We start from the raw sequence: 26,385 nt of genomic DNA on the forward strand, positions 1-26,385 counted from the left end.
CTAACTTATCCAGTATTACCTTCTCCATTATTTTTCCACAACATGAAAGTAGACTTAAGGGTCTATATGATTCTGGGTTTGTCCTACTCCTTTCCCTTAGACAGGTTTAATAAGTACATGTCTCCAATCTTGAGGAATCTCCCCATATTTATATGACCTAGCGAGTAATAGATGTAATGGCAGTGTAAGTTCTTGCTTAAGTGTTCTCAAAATCATTTTTACTTATTCCGTCTCCTCCCTGTGCTTTGTTTGGATCCAGTTTGCACAGTTCTTTTTCAATCTAATGTAATTTGATTCCAGTATCTGGGGTTACCTGGATGTTACTAGGAGAACTTACCAACCCTTTTGTGGAGCCAAACTGCTTTGCATAAGATTTTGTAAATATATAATCTGTTGTGTCTGAGAATAAATTTTAGAATCTGCACACCGTTTATTAATTTGTGTATCTTTACTCCTTCCGCATCTTATGTATCTATAAAAAGGTTTCCTATTATGCTCAATATCTTTATATACATTTTCTTCATATTTTCCTTGATCTTGTCTAGCATTATGCCTAATCTGTTTGTCCAGCTCGTTTATTTCAGTTTTCAAAGTTGTAGTTCGACCTTTCTTCCATTTCTTATATTTTTTGTCTCTCACCTTAATCAGGTATCATGTTCTTGTGGAAATATACCCCCCTGATGTTGCGTGCCTAGATCCTGATGTTAAACATTTTTGTTTTACTTTTTGCACTCTGTTTCTGTTTCAAAACTTTCCACAGTCCATCTGCAGTTTTTCCACTGAACACCTCACTCCAGTTAGTTTTATAATAGTAACTGTTTTGCTTCCCTATAATCTGTAATTAACCTTCTGTGCATTGGCTTAGATTTCAGTCTGGCAGAATTATCTAGCAACAAATTAACCTCTAGGATGTCCACATCATTAGGAGTTTTGATTATGGCTCCTAGTTTGCAGTCATCTGCGAACTTCATTAGCCAAAAACCTTCTGTGTTAGCCTGTACTTCAGAAAAGTAGATACCAAACAGGAGAGGACCCAGGACTGAACCCTGTGGTACTCCACTTGTCACTGGTCTGAAGTCGGATTTGGAGTCTGCTACTTTCCCAGTGTGGGTTCCATCAGTGAGCCAGTTGGCAAACCATCTTGTGACATAGGGATTTTTACCTAGTTTAGTGAGTTTTATCTATAATTCCAGAGTGGGGGGTGGTGTCAAAAGCCTTGGCGAGATCAAGATAGGCTGTGTGAACCACCTTACCCTTGTCTATAGCTTTGGTGACTGCTTCAAAGAAGTCTATCAGGTTTAGGAGACATGAGCTGCCTTTTACAAACCCTAACTGGGTGGGGTCCAGAGTTTGGAGATTACCAATGTCTTTGTGTATAAGATACATGATACGTTCCATGGCCTTGAATACTAGGCTCGTTAGGCTAATGGGGTGGTAGTTCCCAGGGTCCGTGGTGGCTCCCCCTTTGTGGAGTGGGATAACTGTCGCTGTGCGCCATTCAGTGGGCACAAAGCCTGAGGTGAGACTATGACTGAACATGGTGCTTAGGTGGGGTGCCAGTTTATTCTGCAGTTCATGTAGAACACAGCCTGGGATGTTGTCAGGTCCCATGAATGCTGTGTTCTTGGCTTTGGAGAGTGTGGTTTTTACCTGTGCAGTCGTGCTTACAGGAACTTTGCATTCTTCTGGTATAGAGATGGGCTCTTTAGGGGGTGAGGGGGGTAAAGTTAGCACTGAACCTATCTGCAGGATGTTGGTAATATCAGTTGGTTCTGTATGTTTAGTGCCATTGTGCTGTAACTCAGAGCAGATCTGAGTGTTGCCATTGAGATTCTTGACATAGCTATAGAATGCTTTGTGGTTGTCTTTAGAATCAGTGGCGATTTTGTTTTCATAACTAGCTTTGAAGGATTTTATGAGGGATCTCAACTTCTTACTGAGGCTGACCAGGGAGTTTTTCCAATCATGGGATTTTACTAGTTTTTTGCACTAGTTTCTTTCTTCTGTTGTAGAGTTTGTTTATGGCATGGGACCACCAGATTGGCTTCCTTATTTTGGAGGATAGCATCTTGGCTCTTTTAGGGATAGCACAATCCATGCACTTGTTTAAGTGCTTATAAAGTGCATTTGTGTAGGATTCAGCAGTCGTACCTCTATTGTCCGTCTGCATGGGTGTTGTGAAGTTTGCCACTTCTGTCTTAAGAAACGTGAAGTTGGCTTTGGAGAATTTTTTTACTGTGGTTTCCCTAATGGGGTGGGGGGGGGATGTGGATGTCTAGGGTGATTAGCTTGTGGTCTGATCCAACCAACGAGGAATTGACCTCTGGTGTGGAACACCAGTTGTCCATGATGGTAATGACCAGGTCTAGGATATTGCTACCCCTGGTTGGGGGGTGTGGATAAGTTGCTCCAAGGCATTGGAATTTATGAATTCCAGAAAACGTTGAGCAAAAGAGTTGGTACATGAGTAGTTTCCGTAGTTTTCCCAGATAATGGTGGAGTAGTTGAAATCACTCATTATTAGGGTGTTGGGTTGTACCCTAATATTTTCCAGTGTATCAAGAAATGAAGAGTAGGAATCCTGGGGCATGGTGGGGATCTGTAGCAAGTTACAATTTGGATTGAGGTCTTGCCCAGAGTTAGTAGTAATTGGATAATCCCGGATGCATTATGCTGAGCAACTAGCCTGGAGGTGTGGATATCCTTAATGAATATGGACACGCCTCCACTTTTTATTGTTTTGGTCCAGGTTAGGTGGCCAAAAGGTGTGGTATGAATTATAGCCTGGTAATGTAGGGGGTGCTTTCTGGAGCCTTGGACCAGGTCTCTGTCACTGCACAGATGTCGATGTTCTCCATTTTAAGGAGTGCCTCGAGTGAATTCATTTTGAGGTTTAGACTTCTAGCATTGAGTAGCATTACCCTCAGATTTTGCTTGCTTGTACCTGTTAAGGTGGTGAAGTTGTCATTTGAGCCTTGCCTAAAAAAAGCACTATAGGGTTGGCAAGAGCCTTAGCCAATATCCGGAATCCCAAGGGTGACAGGTGCAGGCCATCTCTGGCAAAGCATTGTGGTCTGTCGATCATGTCATCCTAGGCAGACAGATACTGTATCCCCTTAGAATGGCATCAGAAGCTTAGCCAATTGTTGAAGTCAATAATTTTGTCCTTGTACTGTGGTATAATTCTGGGTGATGGCAGGATGCTACTCAGGGCTAGGGTCATACCTGCCTGGGCTACAAGAGCGGAGAGCTCCTCCATGTCTCTTCATGTAGTCAAGGGAGGCACGTCTCAGGTCATTCACACCAACATGGACAATGACAGAGTCATATTTGTACTTGTTGTGGAGTGACCTGAGTGTGTGCATTATGTGACAGATCCTGGCACCCGACAGGCAGCTGACAGTAACTTTCTCCTTGTTTAGCCTGGTGAGTGGAACATCAGTATTGCCGGACTATAGAGTCACCTATGACTAGAGTGTTGGGTACGTTGTTATGCCTTATGGGCTGTGGTTGAGTGGCACACTGAGTTTGTGGGCTGTGTGTCATTTGGGTTGTGTTGGGGGGTGGAGGTGGCTTGCGTTTCTGCTTTGGAGGTCTCTGTTGCTTGAGCGGAATTTTATTGAGCACCTCTGTGAATGTAGGTGTGGGTTTTGTGTTTCTATGTGTGTGTTTTGGTGGTGTAGATTTTGAGGGACTATGTGTTGAGTGTGGTGTGGTGCAGGTGTTTGCCTTCTCCTTTTGATTGTCTAGTCCAGTCTTGGGTGAAGCGAGCTTTGCTTCCAGTTTGGCTATATAAGTGCATCTCTCACAGGTTGTAGTGCTGGGTGGTAGAAGAGGGTTTTCTGTGTATGAGGCAATTACTGCATTGCCCCAAGATGCTCAGATTCATCAGGTAGACGGGAGAAAACACCGGGAGCTGACCCTTAGACATGCCTGGATAGGTGCTTATTTATTAATTACTAAAAACTGTTTTCCTCTGGACAAGTGAGGAAAGTTGAGTACTGTAGTAATTTGTCGCTTATTTAATGCTTACAACGAGTTCTGAACAAGTGCTGAGCTCAAAGAAACAGATTTTTGTGTTAAAACTAAAAAACTGGCTAGTTCAAGGGAAAATTTGAGGCGCAGACTTTATGGGGCGCCGGAAATCCTTTAACCCTAGCTAAACTGTGACGCATAAAGTGTGTATGTATGTATATATATATATATATATATATATATATATATATGTGTGTGTGTATATATATATATATATATATATATATATATATATATATATTTTAAATATAACAGTAGCAAATGAGCAAACTTATTTAAACAAATGAACCAATAAAAAGCTAAAAACTGAGCCCCATTCCAGCAGTCTTCGATCAGACAAGTTCTAATTGCACACTCCTGCCACTAGGGTGCAGGGAAACCTTCTCCAAAAGAGATGGCCCAGATTAGTGCTCAAGTTATACAAACAAAACTAGATTCAGGATGCCTGAATCTAGTCTTTGCTACAGCAACCAAGTCGCACCAATTTCAGAAAGAAACAGTTCAAATAAGCAGGCACAATAAGCCTTTAACCAGAAATTCCCAGCTCAGAAGGGCCGAATCTAGCCTCTCCTTCCACAAGAGATCGGACCACAAACCTTCTTAATGAAAATAACTGTCCCTGAAGCACTAGTGCTTTAACCAGAACTAATTCACTTTTAGAATAACAGACACTGAGCCTTCAATCAGCAATTCCCAACTACCTGTCTAAGCAACAGTGCAGACCACAAACCAACTGGTCTGGAGCCCAAGTGCTTAAACCAAAAGGCTTAGAGTAACAGTTACAATTTAATCAGGCTACTACCAAGCAGTAATAAATGGAGCAGAATAAATACAATTGAGTAATTTTCAGAAGAGCAAAAGCAAAATAAAGTGTAATTTTTTTTAGTAAAGTGCGAAGAGAGAAGAGGAAGGAGCAGAAGAAAAATTCAAGGAAGAACCTTAGTGGCTTGGCCTTCTCACATGTTCTCTCTGTATTAAGTAAAGTGAACACCAGACTGGGAGGGGTGTCCCAGATCAAGTTTACAGTAGGGGCGGGCAACTGCAAAGCCACCAACTGTAACGCCACCACAAGAATAGGATGGGGGAAGGGGGAAAAAACAGTTTCAGGACAGATGAGAAACGGAAAAGAATGCCAGAAAATATATAAAATAATTCAGTCAGGCAAAATTAAGATAATGCAGAACTCTGAAAGGTTAAAATGCCAAGAAAATATACTTATCAATGAGCAATATATTTCCAGATTGTTTGAGAATCACATTGCAGCCAGAACACCAGGAGTTTCCAACAGTGTATGCAGGAATTTATAGCATGGTGTTTGTTAGCTTTTTGCTCTTTCCCTCCTACTTGGTTTATAAATCTGTTGCTGCTTTTGGGATTCGTTTTTTTAACCATGCAAAAAAGTTTATGTAGTCTTCTGTGCCTCACATTTCTTTATAAACATGTTGTCATTGACAAAAATAGAAACATAAATGAATTGCCTGTAATTAATTTTTACCGTACAATAAACGCAAGTTAAACACTAGTTTGTATCAGAAAAAAAAACACTTATTACTGCATCTTTTAAACTGGACAAAACACAAACCAGAGAATCCCACAGGAGAAGTTTCATACACTGTTAAGAGATTATCAAAGTGAGTTATAGTTGCTACTGTTAGCATTCTCAGTAAATGTGAAAAAAGAAAAATTCCATGAGGTGGTAGTGCACAATAGTCTCAACATTTGAAGGCACACTGTGTATTTTAGGAAAGAGTTTCACCCAAACAGGGGAAAAAAACTGGTGGAGGTGGGCACTTATATGGGTTTAAGGAAAAAATAAAAAAATATATAGCAATTACATGTAGAACTGCAGAGACAGTAGTATAGCATAGAAGGTTAAGATAAGGTAAAAATATTTATTTTCAATTTACAACAGTAGTGGTCTTTTAAGAAGATCTTAGCTTCAGCTGTGTTATTTGTTGCATTTGCTGCTCCAGGATTGTAAGGTGTCCTTAATTACTTTGGGTTTTCTAATTGCTGAAAAGCGCTTCTAAGTTGAATATTCCAAGTATAAACAGCTTCCTACTTGTAAATGTATCTATTGAATTTTAGGTTATTTTTTAATTAGCCTTTTTTTTTTTTTTATTTTTTTTTGTTTTGTTTTTTTCAGGTTGGGCTATCAAAAGAAGCTCAAGATCAGATGAGAAAGATGCTGTGCCAGAAGGAATCCAATTACATCCGTCTCAGAAGAGCAAAAATGGACAAATCCATGTTCGTAAAAATAAAAACATTGGGAATTGGTGCATTTGGAGAAGTTTGCCTAGCAAGAAAAGTGGATACCAATGCCCTGTACGCAATGAAAACCCTGAGGAAAAAAGATGTGTTGTTACGAAACCAGGTAGCTCATGTAAAAGCTGAGCGGGATATCCTTGCAGAAGCAGATAATGAGTGGGTAGTTAGATTGTATTACTCTTTTCAGGACAAAGACAACTTGTACTTTGTGATGGACTATATTCCAGGAGGTGATATGATGAGCTTACTCATCAGAATGGGTGTGTTCCAAGAAGACCTGGCTCAGTTTTACATTGGAGAGCTAACTTGTGCAGTAGAAAGTGTTCACAAAATGGGCTTCATCCACAGAGATATTAAACCAGATAACATCTTAATTGATCGTGATGGTCACATCAAACTGACTGACTTTGGACTCTGCACTGGCTTTCGGTGGACTCATGATTCCAAATACTACCAGAGTGGTAAGAGAAAAAGCATGTCACCATTTGTCAGGCTCTTAGCAGTGTATAGCAACTGTAAAAGTAGAATTTGTCTCCAGTAAGAGTTTTAACACTCGCTTGCTACTGGCAGTCTTCTAGCAGGTGATCCAGTCACTTGAACTTCCTTTCCTCTAATTAAGCATAATATTCTCTGCTTCCACTCTCATAATATACAGTGAATATAAAAAGTGTACACACCCCTGTTAAAGTGCTAGTTTTTTGTGATATAAAAAAATGAGACCACAATAAATCATTTCAGAACTTTTCCCACCTTAAATCATTTCAGAACTTTTCCCACCTTTAATGTGCCTATAACCTGTACAATTCAATTGAAAAACAAATCTGTTAAGGGAAAAAAATATAAAAAAATTAAAAACTTAAACTAATACTTTGTTGAAGCCAAGCTGTTTTCAGGTAAGTGCCTCATTGGGGTTCGTTCTTATATTCTCTTAATTTAGTGTTCGTTTACATGTCATCCAGAAAGGGTGGGAGGCAGATTCCCCATAGAGATAGTCACGAACAGTGTATATTCTGTTTGGGTGCTTCTCACAACCATATGCAGTGTTGTGTCTGCAAGCATTTGTCCCTAAGACCTTGCATAGTCCCCTCACATCCTTGTCTTTTTACCTGAAAAATGAAGATCTAAAATTGTTTGCTCAAGATGCTATTGCAGTGTGTTCCTGTCCAGATGGTCATCCTCCAGCCAAGAAAAAGCCCCAAAAAATCAGGTCTAATACGGCTGCTGTCGGGCCTCCCTCTGATGTCTTTCTTGAAGCTCGCAGACGTCTGGAGGATCATCCAGTTGTTTCGGATTACTTTGCCACAACCCCACCAGAGGCCAACATGGATGCAACTTCTTGCATGTCCTCTGTGGCTTTTCAGATGTCTGCTCAAGATGTTGAGGGGGTAACCTCAGCTGATTATATTTGAGGGACTGAGAGAAGTTTCCTACTACACTGGTGGAGTGTCGCCAAGGATCCGACCCTCCTAAGGTCGTTCATGCAACGTCCCGCAGAAGAAGGAACAAAAAACATATTTCCCTTGCAGTTAGAGATCCCCAATGTAAATGGCAGAATTTTACTCGGGTGTTGTTTAATGCTTTAATGGCTTTAACTCTCCTCAAGGGGCCTCTGTGCCTGCTCCTCCCTGGTATTCTACTCCGCTTAAGACAACTAGGGAGCAAGAGTGTTCTGATGAGGATCTGGATTCTGGGGAAAATTCCTGATGCAGCTGATTTTCCTTCTAGGGCTGCTGTATTGGTTCTTTTCTGAGGTGTTCATTGTTGGCTTTGTCTTCAGCCTTTGCCTGATTGCATTAAGGCCAAATTATATGCTCCTCTAGATAAAAAGTATTTTTTAGCTCTGCTGCTGCTGAACGTTTTAAATCCCTCCAGGATAAGGGCAAGGCCTTGCAGGAGCTGAAACATACTTTTGTTTCTCTTGTCCTTAAGTTTGCATCATTACCCTTCTATGACACTAAGGATAATCACAAGGCTTTCTTTAGTTATGTTAGAAACCTGGGTGGGAATTCCCAGATATGCTCAGAATTAGTCCAAAATGACAAAAAATACACCAAACCCACAGACATTGCCAACATCCTAGCTGACAGGTTCAGTGCAAAGCCCCCCCCTTCCCCATCGAAAGGGCAAATATCTATCCCAGCAGAGTGCTGCCCCCCTGACATCTCAGATGCTCAGGTAAGAGCCGCCCTTTCCAAAGCAAAAAAACACAGCATCAGTGGGACCGGGCTGCGTCCTGCATGAACTCCAAGAAGAACTAAACCCAAACATAAAACTACTGTTCAGTCTCAGCCTTACTACAGGATATGTACCCAAAGAGTGGCATACAGCAACAGTGGTCCCTCTCCACAAAGATGGTGCCTCAATGGATCCTGGAAACTATCGCCCCATAAGCCTGACTAGCTTGGCCTGCAAAGCTATGGAAAGGATCATCATGGACCTCATAAATATATTTGGGACCTGCAGACACTGGATCCTACCCAGTTTGGCTTTAAGGGCAGATCCTGCCTCTTAAACCTGGTCGATTTCTTTGAAACAGTCACCAAGGCCATTGACGAGGGGAAGGTGGTCCACACAGCCTACCTGGACCTCGCAAAAGCCTTCGATACAATACCCCACTCAGGCATTATAGATAAGCTCACCAGCTTAAATATAAACCCCTATGGCACTAGATGGGTTGCAGACTGGCTCAAGGACAGAACCCACACTGTTAGAATTGCTGGAACCATGTCAGACTCCAAACCAGTTACAAGTGGCGTCCCACAAGGCTCAGTCCTGGGACCTCTCTTGTTCGGTATATATTTCTCGGAGGTACAGGCCAACACGGAAGGACTGTGGCTGACCAAGTTCGCAGATGACTGCAAACTGGGCGCCATAATCGACTCTCCAGCCAACACAAGCATCCTACAAAAGGGCCTCATAGAAACAGACAACTGGTGCCAGAGCCATGGCCTCAAGCTAAACGCCAAAAAGTGTATAGTCATCCCTTGGCAAAACAAAGTGCCCACAAATTACCACATAGATGGTAATCCATTAAGTACGGAAGAAGTAATTAGGGACCTGGGGACCCAAGTTAATAGCAATCTCTCATTCGACAACCACGTGGCCAAAGTGGTTAGAAAATCATTTTATATAGCCCACCTAATCATGAAATGATTCACATCTAGATCAGGGGAGGTCATCGTGCCTCTTTACTCATCCCTCATCAGGCCCATAATTGAGTACAATGCCCCTTTTGTGATGTACCTTACCAGACACCTGCAGTAACTGGAAAGACCCCAAAAGTACCTCACCAAGAGGATCAAAGGGCTCAAACAGATGCCATATGCTGCCCGGTTAAAGAAACTCCAGCTCTACTCAGTGGCATACCGCCTGCTCAGAGGCAATCTGTGCCTGACGTATAAAGCCATGTCCAACCCGGAATTAATGGACATGCTGCACCTCAGAAAATCTAAATCCCATCAAGCTACGCGCTCGAGAGACTTGAACCTCACTGAAATAAATAGGACATGCTGGAGGGACAGATTCATAACCCAGAGGCTCCCTTCACTCTGGAATAAAATCCCAGTCCAGGTTAGGCAGAGTCCCTCACTGACTGTCTTCAAGAGGAATCTTGATGAGTGGATGGGAGATCGTAGATTTACTCCAGGTATCACTTCTGTGTCACTGTTAGACAGATGCACAGTATACTAACCTCGAAAAAGGGCATAGCAAAATTCATTTTAAAATGGGTGGCGAAAGCCAAACACACTCTGGCTAGGCTTGTAAATGCCCTAGGGCAGATAGCCTAGTATGAACCTATGAAATCTTCTTTTGTTCGCAGACAGTCTCGCCCTCCAGCCAAGTGTAAAAAGGGTGCTAGATGGGTAGGTCTGTTCAAACCCCTGTTTCTCAGAAGCCTTCTTTTTAGAATAGACCACGTTCCATCTGACAATTGCCTCCTTTTTCCATTGGTTAGGTTGCCTTGTCTCTTAGTCTTTCTCTGGGCCTTCCCATTTGGTTAAAGATCACACAAGACTCCTGGGTTCTGTCCATAGTCTGTCAGGGGTACTTTATGGTGTAGAAATATCTCCTTCCTTTTCTTGGCATCCCTCAAACTCCTCGGGAACAGATTCCTGGCTTTCCAGAGGTGCTTTGTTCTTTTGACCCAGGGCAGCATTCAGGTTGTGCCCCCTGCTCAGGAAGGGAAGGATTTGTATTCAAGAATGCTTGTAGGTGTCCTTCAAGGATGCATCTGCAGTCATAACATATGGGTTGTCCTGCCTCAGGCAGCCCTTTGGTCGGCTGGATTCCAAAGTCTGGGTCTGGCCTCGGCTGATGTCGCACCTTCCCCGACGTCAGAGCGTCTGGGGTATAAAAGCATCAGCCGACACCATTTTCCTCTGTCTTTCTTGCCGCGCGGTGCCCGAAGCAGAAGCTGTTCGCAAGTGCCGGTCGGTCAGATGCAGTGATTTCAGCTACCGAAAACTTAGAAAAAGCTAAGTACCCCGTTGGGGACCCTTTCTTGCCTCAGCCGATGTCAGATAAAGTAAATAATTGTTTAACTTGTGGGAAACAAATACCTCATAAGGATTTCCATTCCTACTGCCTTCCTTGCTTAGGCCCAGACCACGACGTATCGTCCTGTTCAGCCTGTGCTTCCTTCAACCGACGAACTCTTAGACGTCGGTCGGAGTTTGCAGAGGATTTCTTTGGGGCTAGTTTTGCATATAAAATGCCGTCTGAGACTCCGACATCGCATTTGGTGAAAAAACGGAAGGACAAGGACCGACACTCGCGGCCTGCGGTTTCGGCTGAAACCACGATAAGGCCTACCGCGAGTGTCTCGGTTCGGCGAAACAGAGTCCTCTGAGATTCCTTCATCCGAATCCACTCAACCGACCACCGCGGCCTGGGAGGCCCCGGCTGAGTCGGCTACCGAGCTACCTACGAAACCAGTGCCCAGGATATGTCCGACACCATACCTTTGGACATATCTACTCCTGCACGTGGGGCAGCTAGGCCCCCTGCTTCCATGTCCTATAAGGCTTTTTCTAGGGCTAAAGCTGCTAAACTTTCTAAAGCTTTGCCTCCCAAGACTACATCCCAGAGGCCTTCCTCTAGTTCTCAGATCCTCAGCCTTGCAGAGGACCTTATTTCTTTAATTAGAGGTTCACAACCTCATCCGGACAGGGCCTCTCACCCTCCACCAGACAAAAGGCCCAGGACTGAGCCTTCTGACCCACACTCTTCAGATGAGTCCTCGGATGGTTCTAAGTTGTCAGACCACCAGGAGGAGGCTTATTCACCCTATGAGGATTCTGATACAGAAGAATCTATCCCTTCGGCCTCCCCTCCTGAAGAGTTTTCCTTTGGTGAGACTCTACACTCCATGAGAGAGCATTTTCAATGGCAAGGTCAGGATTTCTCTGATTCTAGAAAAAGATTAAGGACCTTTTTACATTAGCCTCAGCATAGGCCCTTAGCTATACCTCCTGTTTTGAATGTAATTGATGATGTGTACAATGATGTCAGTACAGCCCCTGATACTCTCCCCCCCCGTCCCCTGCCAAACCTGATAGATACTACAGGGTCCCGGATTCTCATTTTCATCTGTATAAAGCCCATTCTGCAGACCCAGAAACTATTACTCTGGGCCCTAAAGGGGTTGCGGCTGCCACTGCCAAAAATCCTCTACCTTCTGAAAGAGAGTCTAGAGCTTTAGAGAGATGGGGAAAGAAGGTATATACTTCTGCAACTCTTTCCGTCAGGGCACTAAGTTGTCAATTTCATATGATACAGTACCAAGAGTATTTGTTAGATGAACTGAACAAGAAGCTTTCTTCTCCTGAGCCCCTTGACCGTAAATCCCTTCAGGATTTGGTACACAACTCACAGCAGGTTGGTAATCATTTCTTAAAGTGTGGTTATGATGCATTGGAGGCTTCATTTAGGTCAGCTATGACTGGGGCAGTTATTCGTAGGCATGCCTGGCTGAAGGAACAATCTTTGCCAGACCATGTTAAAGCTAAACTCCTGGATGCTCCAATGGAGAAACAAAATTTATTTGGCTCCTCTGCTCAGGAGGTCTTAAAGTATGAAGAAAAGGCAAAATCTGTGCAAACAGTTAAGGATTTCCTACAAGTACAACCACCGAGATTCAGCAGAAACTGGCCTACTAAGAATTGGTCCTTTCCAGACTCGGACAGAGCCCAGAGAGGCAGGAACAGACGCCCCAGAGGCAGAGGCCAATCTAGGGGCTCTTACAGAGGCTGTCAGTGGCAGCCTGCCAACCAGAGAGGTAGTGCAACAGCAGCAACAACTACTACTACACCAGGACAGGCTCAATGACTTTACTCTGATTCCGCCCACCAGGGCTCAACTGGAAGCACCCTTGGGCAGAAAGCTTGCTTTATTCATGAAAAATTGGCATTATATTACAAGGGACACATGGACACTGCAAATAATAGACAAAGGATACAGGTTCCACTTCCACACTTTGCCAAAAAGAAACGGAATGCCAAACCTACCACCAAATCAGAGGGCAGAGGCTTTAAAGCAGATCAACAACTTGCTTCAAATGAAAGCTATAGAAAAGGTACCACTTTCAGAGCAAGGCCAAGGATTTTACTCCAGACTATTCCTTGTACCAAGAAAAGAAAATCAATGGAGGCCTATTCTCGAATTGTCTGCACTGAATACTTACCTCATTGTGCCAAAATTCAAGATGCTGACCCTACAGCAACTTCTTCCCATGTTGGGTAAGGAGTCTTGGCTGGTGACTCTAGATCTCAAGGAGGCATACCTGCACGTCCCTATTCGACCAAACTGCAGAAGACACGTCAGATTTCTTGCAGGATCAGAGCATTATCAATTCTCAGCATTGCCCTTTGGCTTATCTACTGTGCCCAGAGTATTCATGAAATGCCTGGCATCAATAATTGCACACGGCAGACTTCAGGGGATTCAAATCTACCCTTATCTGGACGACTGCCTTATACAAGCGGACAACAAGGTAAATTTGATAAAAGACTTGGCCTATGCCATCCACCTACTACAGGCATTGGGATACACAGTCAACATCCAAAAATCAAGACTGGTTCCATCCCAAAGGATAACCTTTCTGGGTGCGGATCTAGACACAACAACCCAAATGGCCTTTCTCAGAGGAAAAACAAAAACAACTTCCGGATTACTTCTTGAATCTGACAAGACAAGCTCAGCTTACTGCAAGGAAAATCCTGCAGGCCCTGGGTTACATGGCATCCTGCATAATTCTGATACCACAGGCCAGGCTGCATATGAGAAAATTACAATGGTATCTAAGGAGTGTATGGTCTCAACACAGTCACAGTTTGGAAACTTTGATACCAATCATTCCTTGCCTTCAAAAGGAATTCCTGTGGTGGGCTCAGGCCTGCCAGTCCAACAGAGGGTTGCCTTTCAACAAACCAAAAACAAAACAAACCATCACCACGGATGCTTCAGACCGAGGATGGAGAGCACACATGGAGGGCAAATGTATCCAAGGCCTATGGTCTCAAGGACAGCTACACATGCACATAAACCAAAAGGAAATGCTGGCAGTGATGCATGCAATCGAGGCTTTCAAACCCTTCCTCCATCAAGGCCACCTGTTAATAAGGACAGACAACACCACGGTCATGTGGTACATAAACAAGCAGGGAGGCACACTCCTACCCTCTATGCCGGCTGGCTATGAATCTATGGGAGCTATGCCTGAAACTCAATATCCAACTGCAGTCCCAGTTCGTGCCAGGAAAGGAAAATACACTGGCAGACAGCTTAAGCAGAACTACCATGGATGCACACGAATGGATGCTGCACCCAGACATCTTCCAACTCATAACAAAGGCATGGGGAACGCCGGAGATAGATCTGTTAGCCTCCCCCCTCAACCATCAACTGAGGACATTCTGCTCAAGGACATACCACCCACAAGCATGGAGGGTGGACTCTCTCTCTTTCAGCTGGAAAGCTCTAAAAGTATATGCCTTCCCACCTCTCCCTTTAATGTACAAGGTTCTACTGAAGATCAGGGAGGAACAGCCAAGAGTGATTCTGATAGCTCCAGAGTGGCCAAGGCAACACTGGTATCCACTATTGAGGAGCATGTCACAGGCAAAACCATGGCCTCTCCCCTATGGCCTCTTCTGATGCAGAACAATTTCAAGATCATGCATCCCAACTTAAAAACATTGCAGCTAACTGCCTGGAAAATCCCTTAAATCCAAAACAAAATGTTTTATCACAGAGAGTGAAGGACATTATCATGGAAGCTCGCTGGCCTTCCACAAGGAAGACATACTCAGCTAAATGGAAAAGATTTTTCATTTGGAACACATCAAAAGGCTTAGATGTGACAGTGGCAAGCATGACACATATTCTGGAATACTTAGCAGAACTGTTCCACAATGGCCTTTCCTATTCTTCCATTAAGATTCATGCCTCAGCAATTTCAGCAGAATACAATGTGGATCCACCTATCTTCTCACACCCTCTCCTCAAGCAATTTCTGAGAGGGATCAAAAATATCAAACCTCCAAGAAAACCCCCTTTACCTGCTTGGGATCTCAACTTTGTCTTGGAGAAACTAACACTTCCTCCCTTTGAACCAGCAGCAACAGCGGATCTTCAGTTTCTGTCTTGGAAAACTGCATTCCTTCTGGCAATAACTTCAGCAAGAAGAGTATCTGAGTTACAAGCATTAATGGCAGTACAGCCATTTCTTATCTTCCATCAGGACAAAGATACACTAAGAACTAACCCTACTTTTATGCCAAAGGTGGTATCTAGGGTGTCCTTGAACCAAGCTATTCACTTGCCTACGTTCTTCCCAAATCCACAGAATAGAGGGGGAAAACGTCTGCACACCCTGGATATACACAGACAACTATGCTACTACTTGGACAGAACTAAAAGTAGCAGAAAAACTGAGCAACTATTTGTAGTGCATGCTGCTGGGGTGCAAGGAAAAGCAATTTCCAAACAGACAATTTCAAAATGGATAGGAAATTGCATTCGATTTTGTTACTCCTTTCATGGAAAGTCAGTTCCTGCAAACATCAGGCCTCATTCCACAAGGGCCACGGCCACCACTACAGCCTTCCTACGAGGGGTGGCTACCAAGGACATTTTAGAAGCTGCTACTTGGAGCTCCATGCATACATTTACCAAACATTACAATCTACCTTTATACTCCAGATCCAGAGCAGGCTTTGCTACTGCAGTCCTGCAGGGGATCTTAACTACACCATCTTTTTCTTAGTACCTCCTCCCCCAGATTGGCTATGGTATTCTACCCATATGTTATGACTGCAGATGCATCCTTGAAGGACATAGTACAGTTTTGTACCTACCATAAATGTAGATGTCCGATAGGTATGCATCTGCAGTCAGGTTTACCCTCCCTCCTACCCCTCTGTGGTATTCCTAGGGGGTTTACCCCTCTTTTAGCTAGCTGGGGGAATCTATTATGGTGCATTTGTGGTGTGTATATATATATATATATATATATATATATATATATATATATATATATATATATATATATATAATTTTGCAAATGTTTGGAATTCTATTGCATTTATCCAAATTTAGCCTTCCTAGAGGGCACCTGGCATCTGGGGCAAGAAAAACTGAGGAAAATGGCGTCTGCTGGTGCTTTTATACCCCAGACGCTCTGACGTCGGGGAAGGTGCGACATCAGCCGAGGCCAGACCCAGACTTTGGAATCCAGCCGACCGAAGGGCTGCCTGAGGCAGGACAACCCATATGTTATGATTGCAGATGCATACCTATCGGACATCTACATTTATGGTAGGTACAAAACTGTACTTTCCTAGGAAGGAGGGCACCTGGAGATCAGTTTTGGACTTTTGTCAGCTCAACACCTTTCTAAAGGTCCCCTCTTTTTGAATGTTTTCACTTCATATTTTGTCCCCTGCCCCCTCCAGGTATTTCTGGTATCCCAAGACGTCAAGGATGCCCTCCTTCACATTCCTATCCATCTGCTTTTCAGGAAATGTTTGCATTTCTCTGTTTCTTCCTTGTATTTTCAGTTTTCTGCTTTGCCCTTAGGCTCTCTACTTCCCCAAGGATATTCACCAAATGCCTTGCTCTTGTCATTGCCTTTTGCAGGATGAGAGAGGTTCAGTTCTTTTCTTGTTTGAGAGATTTTCTCATTTGGGCCTCGTTCTCCTGAGGTTCTGCTTCAGGACCTAGTGTTTATTGATGTCCTTCATGGATGCATCTGCAGTCATAACAACTGGGTTGTCCTGTCGTCAGGCAGCCCTTCAGTCGGCCGGATTCCAAAGTCCGGGTCCGGCTTCGGCTGATGTCGCACTCCACCCGACGTCATCTCTGTTGGTCTTCGGGTATAAAAGCATCAGCCGACGCCATTTTCCTCAGTCTTTCTTGCCGCCTGGCGCCCGAAGCAGAAGCTGTTCGCAAGTGCCGGTCGGTCGGATCCAGAGATTACTTCTACCGAATACTACTTCGAAGACTTCTAAAGCTAAGTACCCCGTTGGGGACTCTTTCTTGCCTCAGCCGATGTCAGAAAAAGTTAACAATTGTTTAACCTGTGGGAAACAAATACCTCATAAAGATTTCCACTCTTACTGTCTGCCTTGTTTAGGCCCAGCCCACGTAGCAGCCTGTTCGCCTGTGCTTCTTTCAACCGACGAGCGCTTAGGCGTCGGTCGGAGTTTGCAGAGCAGTTTTCGGTTCTGATTTTGCGTACATTATGCCGTCGGATCCTCCGACTACCCAATCTACCAAAACGCAAAGATAAACACCGACACTCGCGGTCCCGGGTTTCGGCGAAACCATGGTTAAGCAAACGCGAGTGTCTCGGTTTCGGCGAAACCGAGAAAACTGATCTAAGTACAGCTGAACCTATTCCTACAACTGAGGCCCCTGCTACAACTCTTGAATCGACCTCAGAAATTTTACCCACTACGGTGGTTGACTTATCAGACACCATCCCTTGGATGTCTCTACCCCAGCACGTGGTGCTGCTAGGCCTCCAGCAGCCATGTCCATTAAGGCCTTCGCCAGGGCTAAAGCAGCCAAGACTACTAAAACAGTGCCTGTTATTCCCCCCACATCCAGGCCCTCTTCTAGTTCCCAAATGCTTACTTTGGCAGAAGATTTAATTTCTTTAATCAGAGGATCTCAATCTCACCCAGATAGGGCCTCTCAGCCCCTAGAGAAGAGACCTAGGGCAGAGCCCCCTGAGCCAGTGTCCTCTGATGAATCTGCTGATGAATCAGACATAACTGACCAGCCAGAGGCTCCCTTCTCCAATTTTGAAGATTCTGATGCTGAAGAATCCATTCCAGCTGCTTCCCCACCAGAAGAATTCTCCTTTGGGGAAACCTTGCATGCCATGCGAGAACAGTTCCAATGGCAGCAACAGGATTTTTCAGACTCCAGAAAAAGACTTAGGACCTTTCTGCACCTCCCACAGCACAGGCCCTTAGCTATACCTCCTGTTCTCTCTGTGGTGGATGATGCTTTCAATGATGTTTGCTCCGCTCCAGATTCTTTACCCCAGCCCCTGCCAAACCAGACAGATTTTACAGGGTGCCAGATACTCATCACCACCTTTACAAGGCCCCACTTGCAGACCCAGAAACTATATCCCAGGGTCCCAAGGCAGTAGCATGACCATAGCTAAAACCCTACTCCTCCTGAAAGGAAGCAAGGTCATTAGACAGATGGGGTAAAAGGTCTACACTTCAGCTACTCTCTCAGCTAGAGCTTTAAACTGTCAGTTTCACATGATACAATACCAAGAGTTTATGCTTGATCAGTTAACTAAAAACTAACCACTGATGAATCTCTTGATAAGAAATATGTATTAGAGATGGTAAATAACATACAACAGGTTAGCAACCATTCCTTAAAATGTGGCTATGATGCACTGGAGGCTTCATTTAGATCAGCCATGACAGGCACAGTGATAAGAAGGCATGCATGGCTAAAGGAACAAGCTTTAGCGGATCATGTTAAAGCTAAGCTGCTAGATGCTCCTATGGACAAGGCAAGTTTGTTTGGTACACCTGCCCAGCAGGTTATGAAGAAAATGGAAGAAAAGGCAAAATCTGTTCAAACTGTTAAAGATTTCTTGCAGGTTCAAACCCCAAGGTTTAGCAGGAACTGGCCTGCCAAAAATTGGTCCTTTCCTGACTCCACAAAATTTCAAAGGCGCAGCCATAGGCGTTCCAGAGGCAGAAACCAATCCAGAGGATGTGCCTACAGAGGACGACAGTGGCAAGGTAACAACAGAGGCACAGACACAGCCACTGCCACTACATCAGCACAACCACAGTGACTTAACCCTAAATCCGCCTACCAGGGAACAAATAGCAGCTCCTCTAGGCGGAAAGTTAACCTTATTTTCAAGGAACTGGCACTGCATAACAAAAGACAAGTGGATTTTACAAACCATAGATCAAGGTTACGGTTTCACTTCCACACTTTACCAGTCAAAGAGGAATGCCAAATCTACCTCCAAATCAAAAACAGAGGCTCTACAGATAATGGAGTTAGCAAACATGAGAGCTGTGGAAAGAGTGCCAACAGCAGAGCAAGGAAAGGGTTCTATTCCAGACTATTCCTAGTTCCAAGAAAGGAAAAAGTTGGAGACCAATTCTCGCCCTGTCCACCTTAAATACATACATCATTGTCCCAAAATTCAAAATGCTGACCCTACAGCAGCTTCTTCCCATGCTGGGCAAGGAGTCTTGGCTGGTAACTCTAGATCTCAAGGAGGCATACCTGCACGTCCCCATTCGACCAATCTGCAGAAGATACCTCAGATTTCTTGCAGGATCAGAGCACTATCAATTCTCAGCATTGCCCTTTGGCTTATCTACTGCCCAGAGTATTCACAAACTGCCTGGCACGACTAATCCCCCATTGCAGACTACAGGGAATTCAAATTTACCCATACCTGGGCGACTGCCTGCTACAAGGGACAACAAAAGCAAGCTGACAACAGATTTACAAAGGGTCATTTACTTGCTACAAGCACTGGGATACAGTCAATTTACAAAAGTCAAGGCTGATACCATCCCAAACAAGGACATTCTTGGTGCGGAATTGGACACAGTAAAACAAATGGCATTCCTGACTACAGAAAAACAAAAGAACTTCCTCTTTACTTCTTGGCACTAACAAAACTGAACAAGTTAACAGCAAGAAAAGTACTGCAGGCCTTGGGCTTCATGGCATCATGCATAATCTTGGTTCCATTTGCCAGACTACATATGAGAAAACTACAGTGGTACCTAAAGAATTTATGGTCCCAACACAGACACAGTCTAGAAACAGAAATCCCACTAATTCCATGCTTAAAACAGGAGTTCCTATGGTGGGCTCAGGCATGCCAGTCAAACCCAGGCCTACCCTTTCGCAGATGTCAAGCAAGCCAGACCATCACAACAGGCGCTTCAGACCTAGGATGGGGGCCCACATGCTGGACAAATGCGTGCAAGGATTGTGGACACAGGATCAACTTCACCTGCACATCAACCTAAAAGAAATGCTGGCAGTAAAACTGGCAATCCAAAAGTTCAAACCATTTCTCAAGGAGGGCCAGTTGATGATAAGGACAGACAACACCACAGTCATGTGGTACATCAACAAACAGGGAGGCACTCATTCATACCCCTATGCAGAATGACCTTGGAGCTGTGGACCCTGGCACTCAGCTACAACATCCAGTTACAGGCAATATTTGTACCGGGAAAGACAATACTCTAGCAGACATTAAGCAGAACCACTTGGATGCCCAATGGAAGCTGCACGGACATCTTCAAGACCATCTCAAAGAAATGGGGAATGCCACAGATAGACCTATTCGCATCACCTCTCAATCACCAGCTCAAAAATATCTGCACAAGGACATTCCACCCACTAGCATGGAAAGTGGATTCGCTCTCCTTCAACTGGAAAGGCCTAACAGCATATGCATTCCCACCTCTTCCTTTGATACACAAGGTACTACTGAAAATCAAGGAAGAGCGTCCAAGGATAATCCTGATAGCTCCGAACTGGCCAAGACAACACTGGTACCCACTACTGAGGAGCATGTCTCCGGAACAATATGTGGCCAATACCCTGATGCCTTTGATGTTAACTCAGAACAACTACAGCATCATACATCCAAACCTAAAAGCGTTGCAACTAACTGCATGGAACATCACATAGCAGCAGCTAATCCAGAACTTTCCCAAAGAGTAAAAGACATTATTCTTGAAGCACAGACCTTCAACAAGAAGGAACTATGCTGGAAAATGGAAAAGGTTTGTCATTTGGAGTACAGAAAGAGGAAAAGATGTGTCAAACATAGATATGCCTAACATTCTGGAGTATCTGGCGAACTTCTTCATTCAGGCCTGTCCTACTCCTCCATCAACATACATACATCACCTATTTCAGTAGAATACAGCTTTGATCCACCTGTTTTTTCACCCTTTGCTCAGGCAGTTCCTCAGAGGAATCAAGAATGTAAAACCTCCAAGGAAACCACCATTACCAGCTTGGGATTTGAACTTTGTGCTAGAAAAATTGACACTATCACCCTTTGAACCAGCAGCAACAGCAGACCTACAACACCTGTCATGGAAAACTGCTTTCCTACTGGCAATTACTTCAGCAAGGAGGGTTTCAGAACTACAGGCCTTAATGGCAGTGCAACCCTTCTAATCTTCCACCAAGATAGAGTGTCCATGAGGACTAATCCTACATTTATGCCCAAGGTGGTATCCAGAGTGTCTTTAAACCAGGCAATCCACCTACCTACCTTCTTTCCCAACCCACAAAACAGAGGGGAAAGAATACTGCATACCTTGGATGTACATAGACAGCTACGCTACTACTTGGACAGAACAAAAATAGCAGAAAGACTGCCCAACTTTTTGTAGCCTATGCAACAGGAAGGGCAGGAAAACCTATTTCAAACAGACAATCTCCAAATGGATAGGAAATTGCATACGATTCTGTTACTCCTTCCATGGAAAACCAATTCCACAGAACATAAGACCTCATTCTACAAGGGCAGCAGCCACTACCACAGCCTTCTTACGAGTGGCAACCAAAGACATTATTGAGGCTACTTGGACCTCCGTGCATACATTTGCCAAGCATTATAATTTGCCTCTATATTCCAGATCGAGCAGGGTTTGCCACTGCTGTACTGCAAGGGATCCTAAACACACCATAATCTACTTTTATCCTCCTCCCCTAGTTGGCTATGGTATTCTACCCAGTTGTTATGACTGCAGATGCATCCATGAAGGACATAGTACAGTTTTGTACCTACCATAAATGTAGATGTCCGAACTGGATAGCATCTGCAGTCAGGATTACCTCCCTCCTTCCCTCTGTGGTACTCCTAGGGTGTTTACCCTCCTAATAGCTAGCTGTTGGAAGTCTTTATGGTGTATTTGTTTGTATATATGTACATACATGCTTATTGTTGTGTTTACCTCTATCTATTTGGAAACATTGGCATCTATCCAAATTTTAGCCTGCAAGAGGGCTTCTGGCATCTGGGGCAAGAAACACTGAGGAAAATGGCGTCGGCTGATGCTTTTATACCCGAAGACCAACAGAGATGACGTCGGGTGGAGTGCGACATCAGCGAAGCGGACCGGACTTTGGAATCCGGCCGACTGAAGGGCTGCCTGACGACAGGACAACCCAGTTGTTATGACTGCAGATGCTATCCAGTTCGGACATCTACATTTATGGTAGGTACAAAACTGTACTTTTTCGTGCTGCAAAGTTTGTGGTTCACCATAAACTTACAAGAAATCAGTCTTGGTTCCTTCTCTGGATTATGTTTTTCTCTGTTGCAGGATCCAAACCATTCCCATGCTGGGATCCCTGCCTTCCCCCAAGGCTCTCGCTTTTTTTCTAGTGTCATCTTCAAGTGGCTTCAGTCAAAGACAAGGACTTTCTCAGAGTCCTCCGGTTTATGGCTTCCACTGTTCCTGTGCTGCCTCCTGCAAGGCTCCATATGAAAGAACTTCAGTGGTACCTCAAGTCAGGTGTAGTTTCAACACAGTCATCCCCTGGACTTTTTAATTCCCTTCCTTCCCTGTCTCAGCTTTAAGCTTCAGTGGTGGATTCATCAGTTTTCTCTCAACCTGGAGCTTCCTTTCCAACTTCCAGTCCCAACTCAGGAGCTCTTTTTGGATGCCTGAAACAGGTGATGAGGATCTTCCTTCGGTTCTGTCAAGGTCCACAGTCTCTGGCCTGTTCATCAGAGGTCAGGCCCTCCTCCTGTATCTTCAGGCTTCCATATCCTCCATCTTCCCTGGCCCCTCAAAGTTTTCCCAGACAATTACACAGTGATGCATGTCAACAAGCAAGGGGGTCTATGATCCTACCTTTTTTTTTCAGGCTCTCCCTTCAGGTCTGGAATCTAGCTGTCCAGTAGCAAGCAACTCTTCAGGCTGTCTGCGTTCCCTCAGAGCAAAATAGTGGCAGACTCTTTGAGCAGGTCCAGCACACAAGCTCAAAAATGGATGCTTCACAGAAGTGTGTTTCAGGACATCGTCTCTCAGAGTGTATTTCTCAGGTAGATCTCTTTGGCTCCACTCTAAACAAACAAATTACTCTCTTCTGTTCAGAGTAACAAGTCCTCTGGCTTGGAAGGTGGACGCCCAATCTTTTCCTTGGAAGGGGATGATGTTAAGTTGTCAATCTCGCCTTCATTCTTGCTTGATGGGTTCGGAGCCGATCCTCGGCTCCTAAATCACTGCTAAGCTCGAGAGTCACTTTTACCAGCTCGAGGCAGCCCCATATCCCATGATGCAAGGTAAGTACCCAGATCTCGTTTGCCGCTTCGCTGATGAGGTCCTCCTTTTACCAGCTCCTGGTAAGTGATTTATACACTACTGCTTTTGCCCCTTTTTTAGTTTAAAGTTAATTTTAAACTTAAATTTAATAGTTTTAGACTAGTTTTAGTCCTTTTCTGACTAGAATTCCCTCTCTCCTTTAAAGTTTTTAGTCAGGCCTTCTCCCATCCCACCCCCCCCCCCTTGTTAGGGTGTGTGTGTGTGTGTGTGTGTGTGTGTGTGAGAATAGTTTTTTTCTCATTTTTGGAATTATAATATTTCTTGGACAGGTGTTCTGTGTGTGTGTTTTTACACCATGTCTAAGGAAAGGGTCTCCGGCTTTAAGAAGTGTGACTCGTGCTGTCAGAAGATGTCTCTGACAGACGGTCACACTTCTTGCTTATACTGCCTGGGACCTCTCCACCTGCAGGACTCCTGTGCGATTTGTCATTCTTTCAGCCAGAGAGTCCTGCAGGAAAGGAGAAACAAGCTGATTTTGAGGGGCCTACTTAAGCCGGAGGGCTCTCCGGCTAAGTCGGCTCCATCCAAGGCTTCCAAGTCTTCCAAGGCCCAGGCTTCTGTGTCCAAGCCTGCGGCCTCAGCTCCGACTCTTTCAGAGTCGAGATCGCTCGGCTGGAGCGATCCTGGTTACACAAACCTTCGGCACGGTGGCTATCGGTGCGATTCTGGTCGCCGGTGTCGGCGCCCGATCGGTTCCGATCACCATGTGGCTCAGGCATCGGTGTCGGCTCCGACCGGCTCCGACACCCTTACTTTATGTCTGTATCGGCTCCGGAGCCGATGCATCGAAACTTTCTGTCGGTGCAGATAAGTTGTCGGCTCCGACAGTTTCCATGGTCTCTTCGGCTCCGATGGTTCCCGAGGAAGAGGTCAGGTCCCCTTCCTTGGAGCCGATACTTTCGGCTCCATCTCCTCTCCTCTCGGGCAGCCATCGGGCCGGTCATCCAGGCTTTCTGACCATGATTTAGAGAGTGGTCAGTAGATTGTTAAAATCACAGGCACTGGCCCAGATGCTACATAGTCCGTCTCAACAGGCGACTATTAGTCCACACCCATTGCAGTTCCTCCTTGACTCTACCCCAGAGTTTGGAGTTGGAGTCTTGAATGGTTTCTACTAGGGCTGAGGACAAATACCCCTCCTTCTGCTCCTTCAGCCTCTACTCTTATCTCCTCTTGAGACCTTCCTTAGAGGGATTCGGTGGTCGGGCTTCCTGGTCTCCTCCGAGGGGTGAGTGGCATCGGACCCTTGTCAGACCCCTCTTCCCCTTGGAGCCTCGGCCTTGGTGAGCTCGGCTCCGACATCTGCCTCGGAACCTTCCCTTCGGTGGGTCCTGGAGTTCCTGGTTCTTGAACGGGTTCTCTCGGACCTCCCTGGGAGGGAGCCGAGGTGATGAAGAGTGTGCTGGCCACTGGACTCAGCCAGCAGTCTGTTCCTTAGCTCCTCCGCTATGGTGCCTGTCGATATCTCTGCCACTTCTCTTGCTCCCGGACCCAGAGATCCTCGGCCTCAGGTTTCCCCACTGGGAAGAACCCCCTCTTCCGAGGATTCTCCCCCTCAGTCAGGGGACCCTCAAAGAGGACCTGTAAGAGGAAACACGTAGACTCCCCGAGTCTATCACTTCAGATACTGACTTAGATGAGTCAGAGGGATCCCCAAGATCCCCTCTGAGGATGTCTCCTTTTCAGACATCCTAGAACTCCTTAGACAGAGGGAAAACTGGCCCACCAATAATCCCTCTGAGGATCAGTCGGTATACCTGGGCGTTTGGATCTCGGCCCTCCACCTCCTGGGTGTCTCCGCCTTCGACCCCTTATGCAGGTTATTGCTTTCGAAGGCGTGGGCTGCTCCTGGCTCTGTAGAGCCAGTCCCTAGGAGGCCTTCTAAATTTATTACTGCCCCGTCGGACAAGCAATTCCTCACGAAAGGTGTCCCTGCTGATGCCATGGTGGTGGCGGCTGCCACTAAGAAGGAACTTGCAGATCCTTCCGTACCTGTCCATCCTCCTAATAAGGACTCTAGGACCATGGATAGGTATGGTAAGCGGATGTTCTCTTCAGCGACCTTTGCTATCGTTAAGCTGAACTACCTTTGTCACTTCACCAGACTCCAGAGGGATATCCTTAAGGAGCTAGGTGAAGTAGTACAGATCCTACAGCTGCAGGGGCTCAAGAAAAAATTGCTTCAGCTAGGAACTCTTAATTCTATTGCTAACTCCTCCATGACTGATATCATATGCTGCAGATGGAGGCGAGTAGGGCCAGGTACAGGTGTGGCTCTTAGGCGCCAAGCCTGGATGCGGCTCTGTAATTGCAGATCCCTTTAAGGCATCCTTCACAAACTCTCCCTTTGATGGGTCAGCTTTGTTTGGCCCTCAAGTGAAGGAAGCGTTGACCAGGTGTGAGCAGGACGGCAAGACTCTTTCTGCCGTAGGGGTGTTTTCCACCCTTCTAGACCTTACCCCAAAGGGCAGAAGGGTGGCAAAATGTGGTTCATAAAATCCCAAGGAGTCACGCCGATTCACGTGGTCAGTTTACCCCTAGAGGCAGAGGGGTAACAATAACAGGCGCCGCTCTAGAGGCAGGGGGGTCCACAAAACCAGGGAAGCAGAGAGCCTCTCTCTGACAAGCCCTTTCAACATCCCTGAGATGTTGCCCGGCTGTCCGTCCTTGGAGGCAGTCGGGGAAGACTATCGCTGTACCCAGAAGCCTGGCGTTCCCTCACTCAAGACAGATGGGTACAGTCGATCATATCCGAGGGTTACAAAATTCCTTTCGAGGAAAGTCCTTTCTATCACTCAAATTCCCTTCCAGATGTACCACCCGGTCTAAGGGAAATTGCAGAGTTAGAAGTCTTAAAACTACTGCAAAAAAGAGCCATTCAGCCAGTTACAACAGATCATTCAGAGCACGGAATCTACTCAAGGTTCTTTTTGGTCCCCAAAAGGCGGAGACTGGAGACCAATATTGGATCTCAGCAGACTCAAGTCGGTGAGGAAGACAAGATTCCGAATGGTCACTCTTCAGTCAATTCTGCCCTTCTTACAGAAGGACAGCTGGATGTGCTCAATAGATCTTCAGGATCGTACTATCACATAAAAATTCACAGGCGGCTCCAGGAGATTTCTCCACTTTCGGCTGGGGTCCAGTCATTTCCAGTTCAGAGCCCTGCCCTTTGGTCTCACTACAGCCCCCAGAGTGTTCACCAAATGTA

General features: G+C 45.2%; 1 protein-coding gene across 1 annotated transcript in view; it reads left to right on the forward strand.

The window, feature by feature from the left end:
• The first annotated feature begins 6,187 nt into the window (after positions 1-6,187).
• Positions 6,188-26,385, forward strand: part of LATS1 (large tumor suppressor kinase 1) — a 450,454-nt gene continuing 430,256 nt past the window's right edge. Inside the window, exon 1 of the mRNA XM_044069329.1 lies at positions 6,188-6,764. Coding sequence (XP_043925264.1) covers positions 6,212-6,764 — 553 coding nt within the window. The 5' untranslated portion in view covers positions 6,188-6,211. The remainder of the gene's footprint in view (positions 6,765-26,385) is intronic.

Source organism: Protopterus annectens, chromosome 1.part0, assembly GCF_019279795.1.
Source record: "Protopterus annectens isolate FY-2018-M chromosome 1.part0, PAN1.0, whole genome shotgun sequence".
In the NCBI taxonomy this organism is placed as follows: domain Eukaryota; kingdom Metazoa; phylum Chordata; order Ceratodontiformes; family Protopteridae; genus Protopterus; species Protopterus annectens.